Source organism: Camelus bactrianus, chromosome 33 (assembly GCF_048773025.1).
Source record: "Camelus bactrianus isolate YW-2024 breed Bactrian camel chromosome 33, ASM4877302v1, whole genome shotgun sequence".
NCBI lineage: Eukaryota > Metazoa > Chordata > Mammalia > Artiodactyla > Camelidae > Camelus > Camelus bactrianus.
This window is the reverse complement of record NC_133571.1, coordinates 5,742,560-5,762,641: the sequence shown is the minus strand read 5'-3', so window position 1 is coordinate 5,762,641 and position 20,082 is coordinate 5,742,560. Positions and strand designations below refer to the sequence as shown.

The 20,082-nt window shown below is 41.3% G+C and overlaps 1 protein-coding gene across 1 annotated transcript; it reads right to left on the bottom strand.

Annotated features, from left to right (window-relative positions):
* Window positions 1-1,236: 1,236 nt before the first annotated feature.
* ACAT1 (acetyl-CoA acetyltransferase 1) lies at window positions 1,237-19,069 on the bottom strand. Its single transcript, XM_074356983.1, has 12 exons — window positions 18,920-19,069; window positions 13,483-13,530; window positions 12,291-12,408; window positions 11,845-11,940; window positions 11,524-11,624; window positions 8,119-8,262; window positions 7,465-7,615; window positions 6,428-6,523; window positions 4,742-4,855; window positions 3,805-3,869; window positions 2,057-2,214; window positions 1,237-1,620 (listed from the first exon to the last, which is right to left on the bottom strand). The coding sequence occupies exons 1-12, from the start codon at window positions 18,995-18,997 to the stop codon at window positions 1,500-1,502; spliced, it is 1,290 nt and encodes a 429-aa protein (XP_074213084.1). The 5' UTR covers window positions 18,998-19,069; the 3' UTR covers window positions 1,237-1,499.
* Window positions 19,070-20,082: the final 1,013 nt, after the last annotated feature.

Below are 20,082 nucleotides of genomic sequence, written 5' to 3'. Positions count from 1 at the left end.
ATTTCATTTCTTTCTGCTCTAAGCTTATATTTCCTTCTACTAACTTTGGGCTTAGTTTGCTCATATTTTTCTAGTTCCTTGAGGTGTAAGGTTAGGTTGTTTTATTGAGATCCTTATTGATTCTTAACGCAGTATGACTTCCCTATTAAAATTGATCTTGCTGTTTCCCATATGATTTTGTGTGTTATATTTCTGTTTTGCTTAGAACTGAACCCATCTCAGCCACTTACCACTCTGTGCCTCCAATTCCTTATCTATGGAGGAAGGATAATAATGGCACCTACCCTAGTGAGTTTTTGTGAGGATTAGAGTTATTACAAATAAAGCCTCTACGACCCAACTTAGCACATGATGAGCTGCGAAAGAGCTGTGATTACTACTATTTTGAAAGTAGTCTTTGTCTGAATCTAAGAACAATTTTTTTTCCATATATTATCTTTTTGTTCCCTCAAAGGATTAAACGTGACTAATTTGCCATGAGGTATGTGTAACACAGTGAGCTTTCCTGCCCTCTCAATCCCTGACTCTTGTGAGTCTCAAATTGAGAAGGCTTTCCTTTCTGAGAACTGCAGCTGAGGCGGTGTGCACAGCCTTGCCTACCATGTGGTTTCCTCCTAGACGAAATGCAGCTCAAACTGCTTGTGCTGAATTCCCTCCTGTGTAAGCAAGAACAGGTGTTGTGGCATAATTCAAGCGGCAGTCTCGTCTCTTCATGAATCTATTCAGTTGAGCAGCTTCCACTTCCTTCCCACTCTGTGCTGCTGTAGTAATTCAGCACAAAGTCCCAACCCCCCCCACCACACACCCAGCAAATTCTGAAAGCTGAGGTTATGAGAAATCGCACCCACTTTAGATCTGAGCACATGGGTTCCTCCTATTTCTAGCAACACTGCAGATACTGTGTGGTTTCTGGACTGTTGATCCGAGGCACTGCTGGTCTGTGCAGAACAGCCGCTCTCACTTGGAAGAGTCTATTAAATCTCAACTAGCTAGAGATGACATTCACGTAATCTTTAACAAGCTTCAAAAACGTAAATTAAGATCTAGTGTCTAAAACTGAAGCTTCTAGCTACTCATTAAGTCACAAATATTGCACCATGGGGGGAGGAGGGCATAGCTCAGTGGTAGAGTGCATGCCTAGCACACAAGAGGTCCAGGGTTCAATCCCCAGTGCTGCCATTAAAAAAAAAAAAACTAATTACGACTCCCCCAAAAAACAAATACTGCACAATGGTATTTCAAATAGTACATACAGCTTTATAACAAAAAGAATACAAAGAGTTTGTATTCTTAAAAAATTTAAAGCAGAAGAAAAAATTCATTTGTGATATCAGAAGGCTATGGGATTTGATCTTTTTATCTTTCTTTTTTTTTAAGAGTTAAAAGAGAAAATAAAAAGTGAAACAGATCGACATGAGCTGACCCAGGGTCCTCAGTCACCCTGAGGACAGCAGGCCTGTCTGGCCACACAGGGCCGTTGCCTGAGACGAAGGAAGCACCTACAGCTTCTGGACCAGCATGGCAGAGGCGCCACCACCTCCGTTGCAAATACTGGCAAGACCATACTCTCCTTGCTTCAGCGCATGAGCCAAATGAACGATGATCCTGGCCCCAGACATCCTAGGGTTAAGAAAGCATTTGGGTTCTTTAATGATTTATAGAAGGTATGAATAACCAAAAAAAAAGTTTTTATTCCAAATTGATTTTTTTAAAAGTTTACTAGCTGTTACTTATAGCTGAACTTAACTACTTTAACTTGAGAAGCCTGTTTCAAGATGGTTACAGCTTTTTTAAAATCCCAAGCACAGACTTTAGTATTAAATATCTCCTTCAGCCTAAAACAATATTAGTTTTCAAGTAATAGATGTACCAAATCTCTGTTCATTGTGGATCCTATCAGAAACGGCATCTGCCCTAGGTTATGAAGGATGATGGGTGGGAAGAAAAACTGTTAAACCAAGGGTAACAGGAATTATCATGAAGCAGTTTAAGTTTAGCTAGAAGGACAAAGGCAGCCATTACCCTGGATTACCTTTCTCCTTATGACTTTACCTACCCAATTGGATGTCCAAGAGAAACAGCTCCTCCGTCGACATTCACTTTTTGGGGATCGATCTCTAGCATTTTAATGTTTGCTAGAACGACCAGGCTAAAGGCTTCATTTACTTCCCACATTGTAATATCTTCTTTTTTCAATCCTGCATCTTTCAGAACCTAAAATTTTTTAAAATATAGATTATGTTCAGATAAAAGTCAAAGCTTATTTCATTATCTTCTTGAAATTCAGCAATTTTGGCTTATATCTCCCTTTGATATAACTATTTAAATATGGAGTTTCCTAGTGTCCAGGAAGACAGGCTTTTATTTTCTGATTTTAATTTCTCATCTTACTGCATTGTGATGAAAGAATTTTGTTTGCATTATCTTATTTCTATTTTGGAGAGAGAAAAAACTTGATTTTCTTAAACATTCTATGAAGACCTGAAAAGAACATGTACTGTTTATTTGGGGGTACATACTTGATACATATTCTTAAAATCTACTGATCATACGCTACTTAGTTCTAGATTATCTGTCAGATGCAAGAGGTGCATTAGTCTCTACTGTTACCATGTTTCTGTTTTCCATTGCATCCCCTAGAGTTTCTGCTTTATAAAAGTTGCTGTGGGGTGATCTGGGGCACAGTTATTCAGAGATACTGCATCTTCACTGTAAATGATTTAAGTCTTTTATTATACAACCTCTTGTTTTGGTAATTCCTCAGCTATGACAGGAAGGTGTATGTATGGTGCTAGTGGTTATCTTTATGCTACTATCTTTATAAAATATTGCTAGCACCTTTTTCTTAAGAAAGTTTCTTGTTGCCAAAATAAAATTAACATGAAACTTCCTCCTCCTTGCTCCCGTCCTCCAGCTGGCTCAGGCAGCTTCTAAGCTGTACAGCTCAAACAGCTTCCTCTAGTTCCAAAGGCATGAGATAGAACAGGGTCCCCAAGCGCAGCCACTTGTCTAGCTCTCGGAAGCTAGCTGAGAAATGTTTATCACCCTTCCTTTCCAATGTGATGCATCCACTTGCAGAAGCTGGGTGGTTCTGCTGCTTTCTGAGATCTGCCACCTCTGGACAGACAGCACTCCCCACTGTTTCCAGTACTTGTCTATCCTTATTCCCTACTGATTTCTGTTTTGTCTGTCTGTTTTGAATCTGGGTGCCCCTCTCAGGGTGAGGCCCTCTGCTTCTGAAAGGGGGTATCTGCTGGGGTCTTCCAAGATCCCTCAGCCCCTAAACCAGCACAACACTGTCTCTTTTCCTGTGATCCCTCAGTAACTTCCCACAGGGTCTCAGACTGACAATCCGGAGTGGCTGGTTCTCTCCATATCTGATGTTACTCTAAGACCAGCTCCCAGGAGTTCCCATTCAGGATGAGGACCATTCCTTTCAGTAACGAGTGTCTACTTTCAGGCCTAGAACCCTGGACCCCCAGCATCCCTTTTTTTCTCTGCTGCACCAACTTCTCCCTGGGCGGTCACCTCCCAGGCCTCCGAGCTCACAGCACACTCAGAAGGCACTCAGCTGTGCACCTGTTACCCTTCCCACTGAAGACGCAGTTTGTGGGCCGTTGCTCTTTTACTTTTGCTGCTGTTGTGCTTGTTCTTGTAATTGTTTTCAGGAGAAGTGAGAAGACTGGAAACCCAGCTACCTCTATGCCTTGGCAGACAAATGGCATTTAAAATCTAAAACACGCAACCAGAATAAGCAAACCAGAAATGGGCCCCATGGAGCACAGCCCCTCGACCTGCCCTCACCTTAGGCACAGCATACACAGGTGCAACTGGAAAATCGATAGGTTCCACAGCAGCGTCCGCAAATGCTTCATTAAAAGAAACGATAAATAGGTCATTAAACCCTGTTTTACAAGCACCCAAAGCTGTATCTAATAATTTATATAATATACTAAAAAGAGCAAGTTTCCTACCCTTTATAATATATTTAAATGTATCTGTGCCTGTTCTAAGATTCTGCACTTTGTAAAATTATACCAGTCATCTAAGCCATTGATTTTCCCAGGTAAGGAGCCAGGGGGAATTGCCCCCAGGGACCTGGCATTATCTAGAGATATTTTTGGCTGTTGTAACAGGCAGACTGCCACTAATAACAGTATCTAGTGGGTAGAAGCCAAGGATGCTATAAACATCCTACAGTGCACAGAGTACCCACTACAACACAGAAGTATTTGCTGCAAAATGTCAATACTGCTGAGGTTAAGAAACCATGATCTAAACAAAATGGTACCTGTTTAACTTCTCGTGAAGAAGGCGAGGCCGACTTTATAGCTAAAAATAGGCTGAAGGAGACAGGGTGTGCCAAGGCCACGGAGTTAATAGCAAATACCAGTACAATTAGAGTTCACATTTGCAGACTCCTAAACGCATATTCTTTCTATGCTACCTGGCTCCCTTTCCCCATAGGGGAAAACATGTGCCTTTCAGGCCCCCACACATCATACAGGATAGGAAAAGACTGTTTTTAAAGCTTTCTCTTATATAAAGCATACCACAATGCAAATATTAAAGGAGCTTCTATCTCAATTAAAACACGTTATCAGTTAAATTCTGTCACAAAGTACAACCTACAGACAGAAATAGTTGGCTACTTCAGTGTTGTGTATTACCAACAAGGAAACTCAGTTTCAGGAAGAGCTGATAGGCGGTTAGGAATAAACAAGTTCAGAACATTTTCTACCTGCTATTCTTGCCAGTGGTTTAACACTGAGCCTCTTGGCTGCGTCTGCGGTCATGAGAACCACAGCAGCTGCTCCATCATTCAGCGTGCTGGCGTTGGCAGCCGTCACCGTGCCTGAAGGCATCAATGAGTACGATCGTCAGAAAGTCCTTTCACACTGAATGTGCTGGGTTCAATTTAACAAATTAAATTCCTACAAAGGACTGCCTGTACTGCCTGGGTTGCTAGATGCATGAAAATTACAAATATGGATGGAGATAATTCCTGCCCTCAGGAAACATACATAATTAAATGTGTGTGTGATGGGGGGAGGGGATAGCTCAAGGGTAGAGTGTATGACTAGCATGCTCCAGGTCGTGGGTTCAATCCCCAGTACCTCCACCAGAAGTAATAAATACACAGATAAACCTAATTACCTCCCCCTGCTAAAAATTAATTAAAGTATGAGAGTGTAAAAAAAACATGTATGTGTGTAACACAATGTAAGGATGCCTTTTTATGTTAGTGTTTTGTAACAGTTTATTCAAAGCTAGCTCAAAACATGCATGATGGCACTGGGTAAATGCTGGATTATAATTCTTCAAAGGTATTGACACAACACTGTAAACTGACTATAAAACGCAATCAAAACAATGTTTTTTTCATTCTTCAAAGATAAGGACGACTTCATATTTTTCCTAATTCTAAATCTTGGCTTATCCAGAAAACAGCAGGTACTCATTATATATTTTTCAAATCAATGTCAAAATCAGGTATTTCTTTCACTATAATCACGAAGTTAAATGTCAATGAACCCTAAAAAACTGTATATTTCAAAAAGGAGAATTTGATGGTATGCAAAGTCTATGTCAATTAAGCTGTTTTCAGTGAAGACCCTATAATTGTCTGCTGCTAAAATTATAAAAATAGACTTTTGCAGGGGGTAGGGGTATATAGCTCAGTGGTAGAGCGCATGCCTAGCGTGCACAAGGTCCTGGGTTCAATCCCCAGTACCTCCATCAAATAAATAAACCTAATTTCCTACCCCCAAAAAACAAACAAATACATATATATATATATACTTTTGCAATATAAATTTTTATATGATGCTTTTAAAAGAAAGACAAATCCACTCCTATAGTTGGTATTGGGAAATTCAATCAGAAAAGGGGAAAAACGTTAGATCATCATCACAGCTGCATACAGCCAACTTTACAAGCAGAACTGACCCTTTATTCTGAAAGGATTTAGAGCCCTGAGATCCCATTTGTACTAACATTCAACATTATTTATTGAGGACTAGGCACTGGAGGTGCGACAGTGAAAAACACAGCTGTCATCTTGGTCTTCCAGAGGCTTACAGATATCGAACATAACATGTAAACCTGACTTTGATATCACAAAAAACTTCCAAGATGAAATGCACATGAAAAACTGAATTCTACAGTCGTTCTACAATCTGTTTCAGAGACTTTATATTGAAAGTATTAACTGTTAAGCAATTTCAAATATACTTTGGAAAAAGATCATTTGTTTTGTTCATTTCACTTGAGCCAGATATACTAAAAATGTGAAACAACATCTAGATGTTTTCTAGAATTACTTTTTTAAAATCTTTAGGCCACTCTAAGACTAGATACGGTATATGACTATTTTTTAAGCTTCATTTCTTTTTTTTTTTTTAAAGCTTCATTTCTTAATACTCACCATTTTCTTTTTGGAAAACCGTCTTCAGCTTTGGAACTTTGCTAAAATCAACACGTTTGTATTCTTCATCTTCTTTCACCACTACGTCTGGTTTACCTAAAACAAAAATCTTTTAAATTAAGTAATCTTAGCACTGAAGACAATAACCAGTTGCTCAGTAAGAAACGGCGAACAAGGTGCCTGGTAGTCTGTGCCTCCCTTTGTACGCCCGCATACCTCAAGCCATCCCACGTAAATTCCACTCAAGAATCTACCATCTATAATTTCTGTTGGTGTTAGAAGAATTTATTAGGTAGCGTGATACAATTTAGATCTTCTATTCAGCCACACCTCATTCTCTTCCTTCTCAGCCTTCTCCTATGATCACAGACCCGTTCTTCTAACCCTGGGGGTAGGTGTCCAACCGAGGTGGACAAGCTCTAGCATCCCATCGCTCTGAGCACAGCAGTTATTTCTAAAATGGAAATAGCCTAAACCACATTAGCAAGTCTTTACTGTGGACTTATTCTGCGGCCGTTGGCGAGAAGTGTCAGTCCTCCGTGACGGAGAGGCCTACAGATGCGATGGCAACACAGGAAGCCTGAGAGAACGAAGCGCAGAAGCAGCGCTGAGCAGCCGAGACAGCGTGTCCCACCGGTACTGAACTTCCTGCTCCAAGCCCTGAAGGCCCCAGTTGCTGCCAGACATCCTTCAGTTCCGGGAGGAACTGAGCAGCCTAATAACTCTCCTTTTTTCACTTAACCTAATGTGTTGTCTGTCACTTATATTACAAAGAGTTCTAATAAGTGCATTTCTCAAACTAAAAATTATATGCTTAGGGGAATTTGCATTTGAGTTGAAACCAGATATTAAATTGGGCTGGATTATCTCTGAGCTAGCAACATTTCCCGTCATTAACCATAAATGGGAGTGTTGGTGTCCTCAGCTGAAATGAACAGAGATAAAAGTGTACTAATTTAAAACTTAAACATAAAACATTTAGCAACATGTAAAGTCTACTGAAAATTAAAATCTATTTTGGAACATAATCCTTCAACCTTTTTCTGTAATTGTGACAGGAATAACTTCATTTCCAAATTTTCCACCTTCCCATGCTGCTCTACTTCTGGTGTAGGAGTTAATAGCATAAGCATCCTGTTCATCTCGTGTAATGTTCAGTTTCTTTGCAGTATTTTCAGCACAGTTGCCCTGATAAAAGTTAAGAAAATTTTAAAAATGAATTAACTTTGTATACATTATAAAATATTCATTAACTTTGCTTAACATAAAATAGTAGTTAGTTAGCAATTAAATTTAGTTTCTTAAAATATACTTCTATTTGTATTAGGTAACTTTCGTACTCATGTCTCATCTTCAAATACTTAGCCCAGAAGTTGTAATTTTGAAGGCATAAAATTAAATGGTTTTGGAATCCATTATGAGAAGTCAGAAAATGCCCTATTTCAGTAGTGTGGGGCAGTTTTATTCAACAAGTGAGCCAAGCTGATACAGTGAGCACAGAAAACATTTTCCTAAAATGAATGGCTAAATCAGCATTTATATCCTTCAGTTCAGTTTCTAAAATACATTATTTTTCTTAAGCCAAAGTATATAGTCAATTAAAATGTGTCGTTCTTAAAATACATATTTGTTTTAAAAATCAAGCACTATTATACATAGATGGCATTTCTCCATTAAAAAGCAATAATTACCATATGAATTTTATTGTAGACATCAGTTAGCCCGTCTTTCACGATCAAATCTTCGAGCTTTACGCCGCCATATGGTGGTGTTCCTCTGTTCATTACGTACGGAACGTTGGACATGCTCTCCATTCCACCTGCCACCATCACATCCTGCTCAGCAACACACAGAAATCCAGTGTCAGTTCAAATAGTACCACTGACTTTTGAACAACACCGGGGTTGGGAATGTCAACCCTCCACACCGTTGAAAAATCCTGTCCTGTATGATTTCAAAATCAGCCCTTGGCAGCCATGGGTCCACATCCACAGATTCAACTGTAGTTGAATTTACTGAAAAAAATTCGCACGTTAAGTGGTCCAAGCAGTTCAAACCCATGCTGTTCAAGGGTCAACTGCAAACCCGTTTCACCCTTCACACACCCACCACAAGCAAGTATTCTACATGGACTTCAGTGAACATTTGCTACACAGGCACTACAGGAAGCGCCCTCTTGCCACCGGTGAAAGGAAATGGTCTAAAATGTGTAACGGTAATAAAGATAAAATCAGACATTAACAAGAATGCCAGGAATCGTTCATGAAAAACCCATCTTCTGAAATTCTTCTAACCCATCATGTCACTGACACACTACAATGTAATCTCAGTTCTCAGAAATAATCCTGCTTCCTTGATTGAAATCCTCCTCATCTCCTCCCAGAGAGCTACAGTAACTTCCTACTTGATCACCTGACATGCACACAGCCTTTCCTCCCACCCAGGTGTCATTGACACTCACCTGACTCATGCTGGCTGGACTGTAAGTCTGGTCATCCCACTCCTGAAAGCACTCTGCAGCACAGTATATAAATAAGGCCCTTTACAGCCTGGCTTCTCTCTCCCTTCGCAGTCTCATGCCTTTGACCTAACGCCTCAGGTCACACAGAACTGGGTAAAGGTCTTCAAAGATACCACACTAATCCACACTCACACACACCTCTGCACTTCGGACCCATCCCCCAACATGCAAAACACCTACATTTTCTTTACAACTAATCAAAGCACAGCCAGAAGCACATCCATGCCTTCCCAGACCTCCTACTTCTATCCCTTTTGGGGACAGCTTCCCTTCCTTCTTTTGTGTTCCTCAATTACTGTGCACTGCTTTTATTAACACCATTACTAGATTGTAACTGTATTTCTTTGTCAAGTCTTCTCACTAAACTAAGCTCCTTTGAGGCCAGAAACCTTGCTGTATCTATTTTTATGTCACTGGTGCCTGGCATATATAGAAGTATAAATATTAATCACCTAACCTATAATTACAGATCAACAAGAAATTCATTTGCATTATAAGGGCTAATTTAAAACAAACCGTCTAATATAAAACAGTAATGTAAATACACATTAAAGCCAACGTTATTTTCTCACAGCCTTTAATCAAGAATAAAAACAAACAGAAGTTCTACACTGAAGAAACCTAAGTATTTCGCCTGTTTTGAAATATAGATTCTCAATTATTTCTCATGTAAGTTTTATTCAGTTCTCCTGAAATACTGAATATTTTCTGGAGATGATGGCAATAAATAAGTGACAGAAATTAAGTTACCAATTATTCTACAATATAAAATTGACCATTTGCCAAAATCAGATAATATTAATATCAAAATAAGGCAATTCCTAGTATTCCTCTGGGTCAGGTCACTGTGCACATGCGCGGATGCATCACATAATACTAACTGAAAGCATTTCCATGTAGTGCAAATAGCATTTGCTGGAGAACCACAATAAATCAACTGAGACAAAGTGGTCCTTGTCAAACAGAACTGAAACATCTAAACAATCTCACGACCATTTTCCGCCCACTGCTTTGACAACGGTTAGGTCATACCTGACGCTGGCGTTACCTTGTGTGTAGGCAAACAAGCTGTCACAACCTCTGGAAAATGTGTGCCCAGTATAACTTTAGTGGAAAGCATTTGAAAATATCAACATTTTGACATCTCTGACCCAGAAATTCTCCTCTTAGGAATTTTTCCAAAAGACAGACTTGCACATAGTAAGATTTTTTTTTTTTAATGGTTTGTTCACCAGTCTGCAGTCCCCATAGCAGGTCCTCAGCTAACGAGGGGCAGAACTAGGATTCCAAACCAGTCTGGCTCCAGACTTTGTGTTGTTAACCACTACAGTGCTCAGTGCAATGAATTAACAAGAGCTGATGGAAGTAGTTATGAATACACATATAGGGGTATTTACACGGGTCCTTGCTGCAGCATTATCTAAAATAGTGAAGAACTGGATACAACCTAGATGTCCATTCAAAAAGGACCCACAGAATATATTACAGTTGTTCAGTTCGATAGGATAGTACCTTAAGTGTGATACAGAGCCATCTCCAAGACATGACGTGGGGCACAGAGCGCAAGCAACTTGCCCCCAGGGCCTCCGCTCTTACGCGGCAGAAGCGGTGAGTAAGTCAGAGACTCCAAGGAGGGCAAGAGGAAAGATTTCCCATCTTATACTTTTCTATGCCATCTCAGTTTTTAGCACGCGTACCAGCCTATCACTCTTTTTTCTCTTTGGCCTGTCTTACAACTGGGAACAAAGCAAGGGAGGAGTTAACAGCAAGGGTATGCATAATCTGGCTCTTATCTATGTAAGAAACAATCTGCAAACAGCTCACAGCTGATTTTTACCGGGTGTGTTACGCCCTGATAGGCTGGACTGCACTAGACAGGGAGAGAGACACCTGCTTCCTAATTTCAGCCCTGGAATTGACTCATCCTCTTTCCGCAACTGAAAAAAAGGGCTGGGATCTGATAAACTCTAGGTTCTTTGAGTCCACGTCTGGTCTCCTACCAGCCAGCATGTATTTGCTCAGTCTCAGGTAAAGACAAGACCAAAATCAGCAAGGCCAGTCTTGAAAGCGAATCTGGGCATGAGGAACCACAAATCAGTCATCCATCCTGGGCTCGATCCATAATTTGATTCCCATGTCAGCACCTTACTCTCATTTACGGTGAAAATCCTTTTTATTCTGGCAAATACAAAATTTGGGATGTTTTAAATCACCCAGAACCTCTGAGTAAAGGGGCACCCAAGGACTAAAACATCCTGGCTGAAAACTACTTTTTAACACAAGACACTTAAGCCATCGTTCTGACCTCTACTTCAGATGGAGCTGCCAAATCCGGACACTCCTGAGTGTCCGGAACAACACCAGCAACTATACTTATGAATCTCACTTTTAACTTTTTTTTAATTTTGGGGAAGTACTGGGGATTGAACCCAGGACCTCGTGCATGCTAAGCATGAGCTATACCCTCCCCACCCCAAGAATCTCACTTCTAAAGTATGAACACGCTTAGATCTTTAGTGTCTTGTAGCACAGCATACTATTTTAGTTACAAAAAGGAAAAGAAGGTACTTCTTACCTGGTGTCCACACATAAGATTCTGAGAGGCCATCATGATGGCTTTCAGTCCTGAGGCACAAACCTTGTTTACCGTGGTGCATGGGGTAGAAATAGCTAAGCCTAAAACCAGAAGAAGTCACACTTGTGAAAAACAAAGACACTCCTCAAGCACAACTGAGAATGAAAATTAATAAAATACAGCACGTTCAACTATAATCTGCAACATTGCTCCTGCCAATGTAAGTCTATCACACATTTAACATCTTACTTAAGCTGAAATGACCTCCATTTTTCCAGGTCAGACATTTTAAGTATAAAAGCCAAAACGTGTTCCTCGTACCTGCCCCCAGCGCCGCCTGCCTTGCAGGGGCCTGTCCTTCACCTCCTTGTAGGACGTTACCCATGTACACTTCTTTCACTTCTTCTTTGGGAATCCCTTTTTAAAAAAAAAAAAATTAAAAAGATATTTCCGTATTTTAGTCAGTTGAATAATTTGTAATTACCTAGTCAAGTACATGGCACTATATAGCAGGAATGGTTTCCTTTTCTTGTCGGTTCTGGGTTTCATTCTTAACACTATAGTACAAGGACTTCCTTTCAATGGAATTCGGAAAAGATAGGTGTTAATTCATTTCTAAGTGTTTTATGTATATATACATATATATATGTGTGTGTGTATATATACTATTCACATACAGAGAGAGAGAGAGAGAGAGAACATAAAATAAACATAAGTTCTGTTGAATCACTTGCCCCCTCAACACAAAAAGTAAAGCGACTACTTACCTGCCTTTTCAACGGCTCCCTGAATTGCAATGGAACCGAGTTTAGTGGCTGACAAAGCGGAAAGGCTGCCCAGAAAGGATCCAATGGGTGTTCTCATGGCACTTACAATGACCACTTCCTGGCAAGACAGAAGAGGGTGGAAATGATTACATTTAAATGTTACTCAAATCATCTTCCATTAAATAAACATAATTCACAGACATATTATCCAAGAAACAGATGTTATGAAGACTAATTACCCATCAAAGATTAAAATAATCTTCATATTTGAACAGCAGTAAAAACCGTTCAATGCTGGTACTTTATGATTTAAGACCTAACAGAAAACCTAAGACAAAGCAGTTCTTAAACAGGCATAGATCCCTCCCAGTTTCCTACAGGAACTTCAAACCAGAAGCTTAAGTGTCAACTCTATTCCTCAGTTGGAGCTTAAGAAACGATCACTTCACCCTTGTTAACTGCGTAGCAAACAACCCTAATCAAGGGCTTCTTACTGAAGGGAGCTCTGGGCTTGGAATCAAGGCCTGTGTGCTACTGTGGGCCACACCACTGATGCAGGACACAGCCAGAGCCATAACTCCTTAAACTATTAGTAAGACAATAAGAAATTTAAGAAAAAGAAGATAAAAACTCTCTTAAATATTGCAAAACACTACTGTAACAATTCTCTTTCTACATCCTCTTAGATAAACACATACATACCTACATTCTCACAGATAATAAGAGAACTGCTCCCTAGATGCTGGTTGAAGGTAACTACTAAGTCATTTTAGAAACCTTACGAAACCAAGACGGGACCCCTGAGAGCGCTAGGTGACCTGCTGATGGTCCTTGCGGTCTCAACCCAGCACCGTTCAGTCTCTTTCTTCTAGTATCTTCCATCTGGCCTCTGTAATGCACCCACACAATACAGTGAGAGTCTTCCAGAGTAAAGAAAGAACACTGCCTACTTTTAGAGAAGGTTGTTCACCACAGACAATGAGGAAGAAGCAGAAATTATGCAGGGCACAAAATTGAAAATTTTTATGGTACTCTGGGAGTTTGACTTCATATTTCAATAATGAGCTGTTCTTAACCATTGCATCATTCTGAGTTGACCCTCACCTATACACAAATCATAAGAATACACGTTTTTATTGATATTTCCTTCAAATTCTTGAAATTTTAAAGTACAATTTAAATTTCTACTTACATTTAAAGTGTGTTTTGATGCATAACTTCGCTCCACGTATCTTATTTCCTGTAATATAAATATTTATGTTATGATGTAATAAATATTAAACTACATCACTTTGCACTTCTCAGTAATAGAGTTATGGTGATTTCTTCTGGCTGCATCACACTTTTACTTCCACATTTTCCAGTTAGTATATATCACTGTTATAGTAAAAAAAAAAAATTACTGCTTTTGTAATATACCCATCTGATGAACTGTTGGTTGGAAATGTATGTTTTAACTTCTGATAAGCTTATGATTTAAAAATTTCTAAGCCTTTTTAAGTACTAGCTTTATAAAATGCAGCTTTAAGTTAATCTAAGTTCTAAATTAAGTAATTTTTGAGTACCACAATATCCTCATTGCTTAAAAAAATTCTAAGTTAAACTTGCTGTTTCTCCCCATCCACTTCTAACAAATGTCTCTAATTTATGTGAGAAAAACACCTCATACAAATTTAGTCTATATTACCAGATAAATTACTTTTCAATTTTTTTTTAATTAGAAGAGTAAATATCTTGCTCCTATATCTCAATTTTTCCACACTGGTCTTAGGAATGAATGCCAACAATAAATTTGAAAATGCAGGTCACAGTTTAGAGACCTAATTGATCTGAAATTGGGCAATTTACAGGATGAAGAACAAAGAATAAAATTTTATATCCTCTGGAGTTAGAAAGCACAATAAATATTCAAAAATGACAGCTTACGTTTAGAACCCAACCTTCTTGGTAGTTATAATGGTCAGTCATATCTCACAGAGTAATAAACAAGTCTACAAATATCTAAAAACTTTAAACTGACCCAAAGAACTTACATTAAATAAGTCTTGCCCTGATTCAATGAAAAGAACCAACGAAAGCTTTCAATTTATAATACATCACAGACTAAAAGAAAGCAGATTCGACAAACAGTGGTTACAAGCAGGGATAACCACAGTCACTATAAAGTACCCACCTAAAATTGACTTTTATAAAGTATTTAGGTGAAAATATACAAAGAAACACAAATGGCAGCGTAAAGAGAATTTTTTCCTAGGCAGTGGAAAAACAGAACTTAATTCTAAGGTAATCTTTTTTCCAAAGTTAATATGATAGAGTAATTCACTTTTATGTAGGAAATTCATGTAAGCAACTTTGCTATAAGAAATAATCTAATTTAGTCCTGATTTGATTCTAAAATGTCATCATTACATTACTGAGTGCAGCCTCTATTCTAAAGAAATGCCTTTACAGTTCTTGTGCGTGGGAGATGGCCAACACACATAAGACCGCCTGACGCTTCACCTGCTAGGTAAACATGCTGACACCACTTACCTTCCAGCAGGCATTATGGGGAATTTGAGGTCTGTCAAATATGGTCCCTGTACTCAAGCAGCATTACAACCTTATAAGGGAGAAATGCTAGTTATCTGCACTTCCTGCAACAGAATTTGTTGTGAACTATAAGAAAGGCAAGCCATCCCCAGAGAAGACAGGTTCCTGGAGGAGACCTTCAGAGGAGAACGATATACTTGGTGTTGTGCAATGGTCTTCAAGTACCGGGTGGGGTTCCACTGAAATGCTTCAGACAGGAGTTCCACCAACACTCTGTTTAAATTCATCTTTCAAACACATCAAATGTAAACACAATAGGGATCACCAACATGCTACTTGTTACTATCAAATTAACCTGTTTGTGTAGACCTTGAAATGCAACGTACCTGCCCTCTTACCTGCATTTGTACCTCTGAAAGCTGTGTCATGAGGTTAGCAAGGCTTGTCTCTCTACCCTCCTGAGCTGCATGTGTCCCCCTGAGCAACAGCGGACACTGCCGGCCCAGGCCCAGGGCGCAAGTCTGTGCCCGGCAGGGCTCCTGCTTAATGCGTGTTCCTCCTTGGTCTCAGCTGTGCAAAAACAAGTGCACCCTTAACCTGTCATATAATTCGGGCTGCTGCTTATGTAACCCATTATCCCTTCCCTCTCCACTGCAGCATCCATCCCCTCTCCTCCCGGAGCATTCCGTCAGCACAGAAGGCTCTGGCTCCTGCCACCTAAAAGAATTAAGAACAAACAAACTCCCCTTAACCCCAATTCCCGCTGAGCTTTCATCTCCTTCCCCAGCTCCTCTGTACAACAGAAGTTCCCCAACAACTTACTCACAATCTGTTTCCTTGTCCTCACCTTCTATTTCCTGTTCCACCCCATCTGGCTTTTATCGATCCTGCTGATGACTTTGAGCGAGGTCAGCAATGTCTGGGCAGCAAAATCCAACAAACACTCCACCATGTGCGTCCCGGCCCCTCGGAGACCCGGAGCTCACTGTCCTCCTTTGGGGCATATGTGCCGTGGGCAGGAGCCTGGGCTTACAGCTGTGTGCTTCTGACCTTTACCTTGGTTTTCTAGAACACTCTCCACAAGTCGTTGTGAGAGTAAACGAGGTAATACGCGTAAACCATTACACAGACCCTCCCTTTTCTCGGCTTTCATTTTAACATAATCTTGTGGCCCTCCTGCTACCTCCCTAGTTATTTTTCTCAGTCTCTTCCGCTGTTTCATCCTCCCCTTCCCAACCTCTTAGTGCTGGAATGTCCCAGGGCATTGTTCCTGGCCCATTTTAATTTTCCAGCTTCACTGTCTCCTTAATCATATCTAGGCTCAGATTTAAACAGCAGTTATGTGCTGATGATTTCCAAAGCTCTGTCTCCAGCCCACACCTCTCACAACTGATCCGCAGACTCATATCCAAGTGCCCACTTGACAGCCTCAGGGTTCAACCAGGAAAACAAAAGCCATGGTATTTGAAACAGAATTTAATGCAGAGAATAAAATGCACAGGTGACAGAAGAGCTGAGAACAATAGGAGAAAGCAGGACAGAGATTACAGGGATCAGTAAACAGGAAGGCACCATAGGCTACTGGGACAAAGGGAAGAAACAGTTACCAAAGCCAAGGGGGTCAGGATAACCTGGCAGAAGCAAGAACCAAATGAGTCATAGACACTGTCAGAAATACCATCTAAGGCAGAAAGAGGGCAAAAATGATTATCCTGACTTCTCCCTTCCTATCTCCCAATCTCCCGTAGGTGTCTGAAGCAGCCAGAAGCCAGCTGATGGACATTAAGATGTTGGCACCTGCAAGAGTCAGCCTCACAGCAATACAGAGAGAGCAGAGCCAAGAGATTAATCTAGAACAAATAGGCTCAGGACTGGAACAATGCAGGAGGTGGTTTTGTTTTTGTTTTTGTTTCTTTAAGTCTGAGTATTGAAGGGGAGGGTATAACTTGGTGGTAGAGTGCATGCTTAGCATGTACAAGGTCCTGGGTTCAATCCTCAGGACCACCATAAAGTAAAAAAAAAAAAAAGTCTTGAGTATTAAAAGAAAATTATTTTGTTTCCCAACAGTAAAACAGGCATTTAAAGGAGGGAATGGTCAATAGTGTCAAATACAGTATAAAGGTCAAGAAGAAGAAGGAAAAGTACAGAAAGAGAAAACCACTGGTATTCTTCAGCAGAGTACACAGAAATCTAACTGCAGACGTTTAAAGAGAAATGGATGTAAAGGAAAGTGACGAGTAGGACCGTGAGAAAAAGCGATTCCAGATGGGAAGCAACAAGCTCTGCTAAAGCGTATAAAGGTCTGCTGACCATAAGGCAGACGTGTGTGTAGCTGAGTGCAAAGGGGAAAGACCAATTTACTTAATGAGAGGTCAAGTTCCATTCCACAAAACGGCACTGAATATTGAAAACCCTGTTAAAACAGATTTCCACAGATCAGTAAATGACCACTTAATTCAAGTAACAACCAATACAACTAAATCCCAGAGTTCAATTAAATGTATGCCACAAATCATATGCTAAGGAACCTACAGCTTCATTTTTCTCATTAGCAACACTTGTGTTTGATTGTAAGCTCTTAATTAAACTATAAATTAAGAAGGTTCTGCACTTGGTTATTGTTGTTTTTTTTTTTTCTACAAACTTATAGTACCTAGTTCACCTATTTCACCTAGTAAATGTTGGCTGAAACCCAGGCTGACCTAATCACATTTTTTGCTCTCCCAAATCATTCCGCAAAACTGACAAGTATGTTGACTAAGAACTCTTTCCTGGAAACCCACTCCTCCTGACTTTTCTATTACCTCAGCCATCCAGGATTTGTTTTGTTTTGTTTTGTTTATTTATTTTATTTTATTTTATTTTATTTTATTTTATTTTATTTTATTTTATTTTATTGGTAGGGGGAGGTAATTAGATTTATTTATTTATTTATTGGAGGAAGTACTGGGGATTGAACCCAGGACTTCGGGAATGCTAAGAATGCGCTCTACCACTTGAGCTATACCCTACCCCCAGAATTAATTTTATTTAAAAAACTTTTATTTATTAATTTTGTTGTTATTGTTAATGGAGGTAACTTGGGGGTTGAACCCACGACCTCGTGCACGCCAGGCATGCGCTCTACCACGCAGCTATCCCCCAACCCCCAGGATTAATTTTAAATTTTGGCCTCTTCCTTTTCCCTTGGCTCCCCGCCCTCACTCTGCATTTGTCCAGCTCTGCATTTACTTTCACAGTCTCCTGCTTAAAGCGGCTCCCTCTGAACCAGTGCCACAGCACACCAGTTCAGGCTGCTCTGCACCTAACAGACAATAGTTTTCACCCCACTTCAATCCTCCCAGACCTCTAATTACGACAAAAATATAAATATCAATGGTCCTCCCTGACCCGAGTCAAAGCCAAACTCTTACACTCTGACTGGATGTCAAAGTTTACTGGCCCAACCAAACTGGAAAATTCACACCTCCCCAACCAACCACACCCTGACCTTCTCTACCTACTCCTTAGGTTTTGCCAGACCCTAAACCTGCCGGTGAAAGCCAGCTCGCTTTGTGCACGGAAAACAGTAGATTTTTTTCAAGGCTGCCGCTCGTGTCCCCTGAACACACCAGCCGGCGGGGAAACACGGCTCCGGACGCCCTCAGCGTGTAACCTTCACTCATCAAGAAACTGATCGGCCCGTTCTGCTGACAGGTCTGAAGTCGAGAGGCACATCTTTTCACCATCACACAGCGCCTCGCGTCTAGTGAGCCCGACGACTACCTCCTGCATGAAAGCGACATCTTACGTCCACAGACGTCCACAGAAAAGCGCGCAGTGACGGGCTCTCCAGCCCGCCGGGCAAGGTCAGAACCTAGCCCTGGCCTTGCTGTCAAACACCCGCCCCGCCTGACAACCCAGAAGCAAAAACCCCCACGGCCCGGCAGCGCCCCTGCGAGCGGAGAGCTCCGCACGAGTCGGCGGGTCCGCGCGCGCGGTCGGCGGGGAGGCCTTCTGGGCGTGGGTCCCGCGGCGGAGAGGGGCTTCGCGCATCCGGCCGCGAGGCTGCAGGCGGGAGCCTCCGGAGGCGAGTCCTGAGTCCCGGCCCCTCTCACCTGCGTCAGCCTCCGAAGCAGGGAGCTGCCCCCGCGGGCGCGGGCTCGGCCTAGCAGAAGGGCCTCCTGCACAGCCATCCTCGACGAGCGCGGAGCGGGAACTCGCCGCAGAGAGACGTGGGCGCGCGCGGCGCGTCCCCAACTCCGCCCCACCCCCGGCCCGGCCGCCTCCTCCAATAGCAGCCTCGGATCGCGATGGCCGGCCGTCATTGGCCGGCAGCAGAGGAGGGGGGCGGAGCCTGACTCTGGGCCCCGGAGCCGCACGTGACTGTGGGCGTCCGAGCAGAAACCACCCAGCTCCTGACGGGCTGCTGGGGCGCCGTTTCCACCGCTTCTGACCTCCTGAGACCAGTGGTTTATGTGTAACCGGGCCTTTTCCATTCACTGAGCCTGCTTCTCTCACTTAGACCCACATAGTACAAAGGAAAGTCATGAAAATATTTTTAAGCAAGTCAGGTTTTCGTTTATGATGAGATAATGTTGCAGTTGTTTTTCAGTAGGAGGAAGAAGAGAAAACACATTAATGCCTAACTTGAACAATTAATAAAATTATATTAACCTTCACAACACTCCATGAATTAGATGCTGTTACTGTCCACACCTTAACTAATGAGATGAAGAGCTACAAAGAAGTTAATGTTTTGTCCATGATTGCACAGAAAATGGTTGGAGCTCAGGTCTGAACTGATAGCATTACATTGCATTGCTTTCCTGTCCCTTTTCCCAGAGAATGATACAAATGTTAACTATGATTATTCTTACATTTTGGGAACCCATTACTTGGGATCGTCAGCTGAAGAGCTGGAGACAGCAAATCTTTGTGACTTTGTAACATTATTTTCCTTTATATTGATTTTATACAGAAGATAAAAGCAGTGGACACACACACAGTGAGCACTCCAACTCAGCTTCCTCCATGCCCAAACCCATGTTTTCCCTAAAGTAAAATCCCCACCCTTAATTATGCTTTGTAACAGAGGGAGATTGTATTCTTCAAAGTTGGCCACAACTAAAGTTAGTGTTGGGCTGCACCCCACAGGCCTGCAAGCCCTGTAATTGCCTGGCCTCAAGACCAGAAGAGTCCAGAGTCAGTCTCAGAGACATCAATGGTTTACTGGGTAGGGGATCTTACACCCATAGCAAGAGGGTCCTGGAGAGACACC

Bases quoted from the DNA above. Each gene is read 5' to 3' on its own strand.
- ACAT1 (XM_074356983.1), bottom strand. From the start codon at position 18,997: ATGGCTGTGCAGGAGGCCCTTCTGCTAGGCCGAGCCCGCGCCCGCGGG. The intron at 13,531-18,919 runs GTGAGAGGGGCC...TTTATATTACAG, and splicing joins TGCTTCGGAGGCTGACGCAG to GAAATAAGATACGTGGAGCG. The intron at 4,856-6,427 runs GTGAGTATTAAG...TGATGCCTTCAG, and splicing joins GGTTTTCCAAAAAGAAAATG to GCACGGTGACGGCTGCCAAC.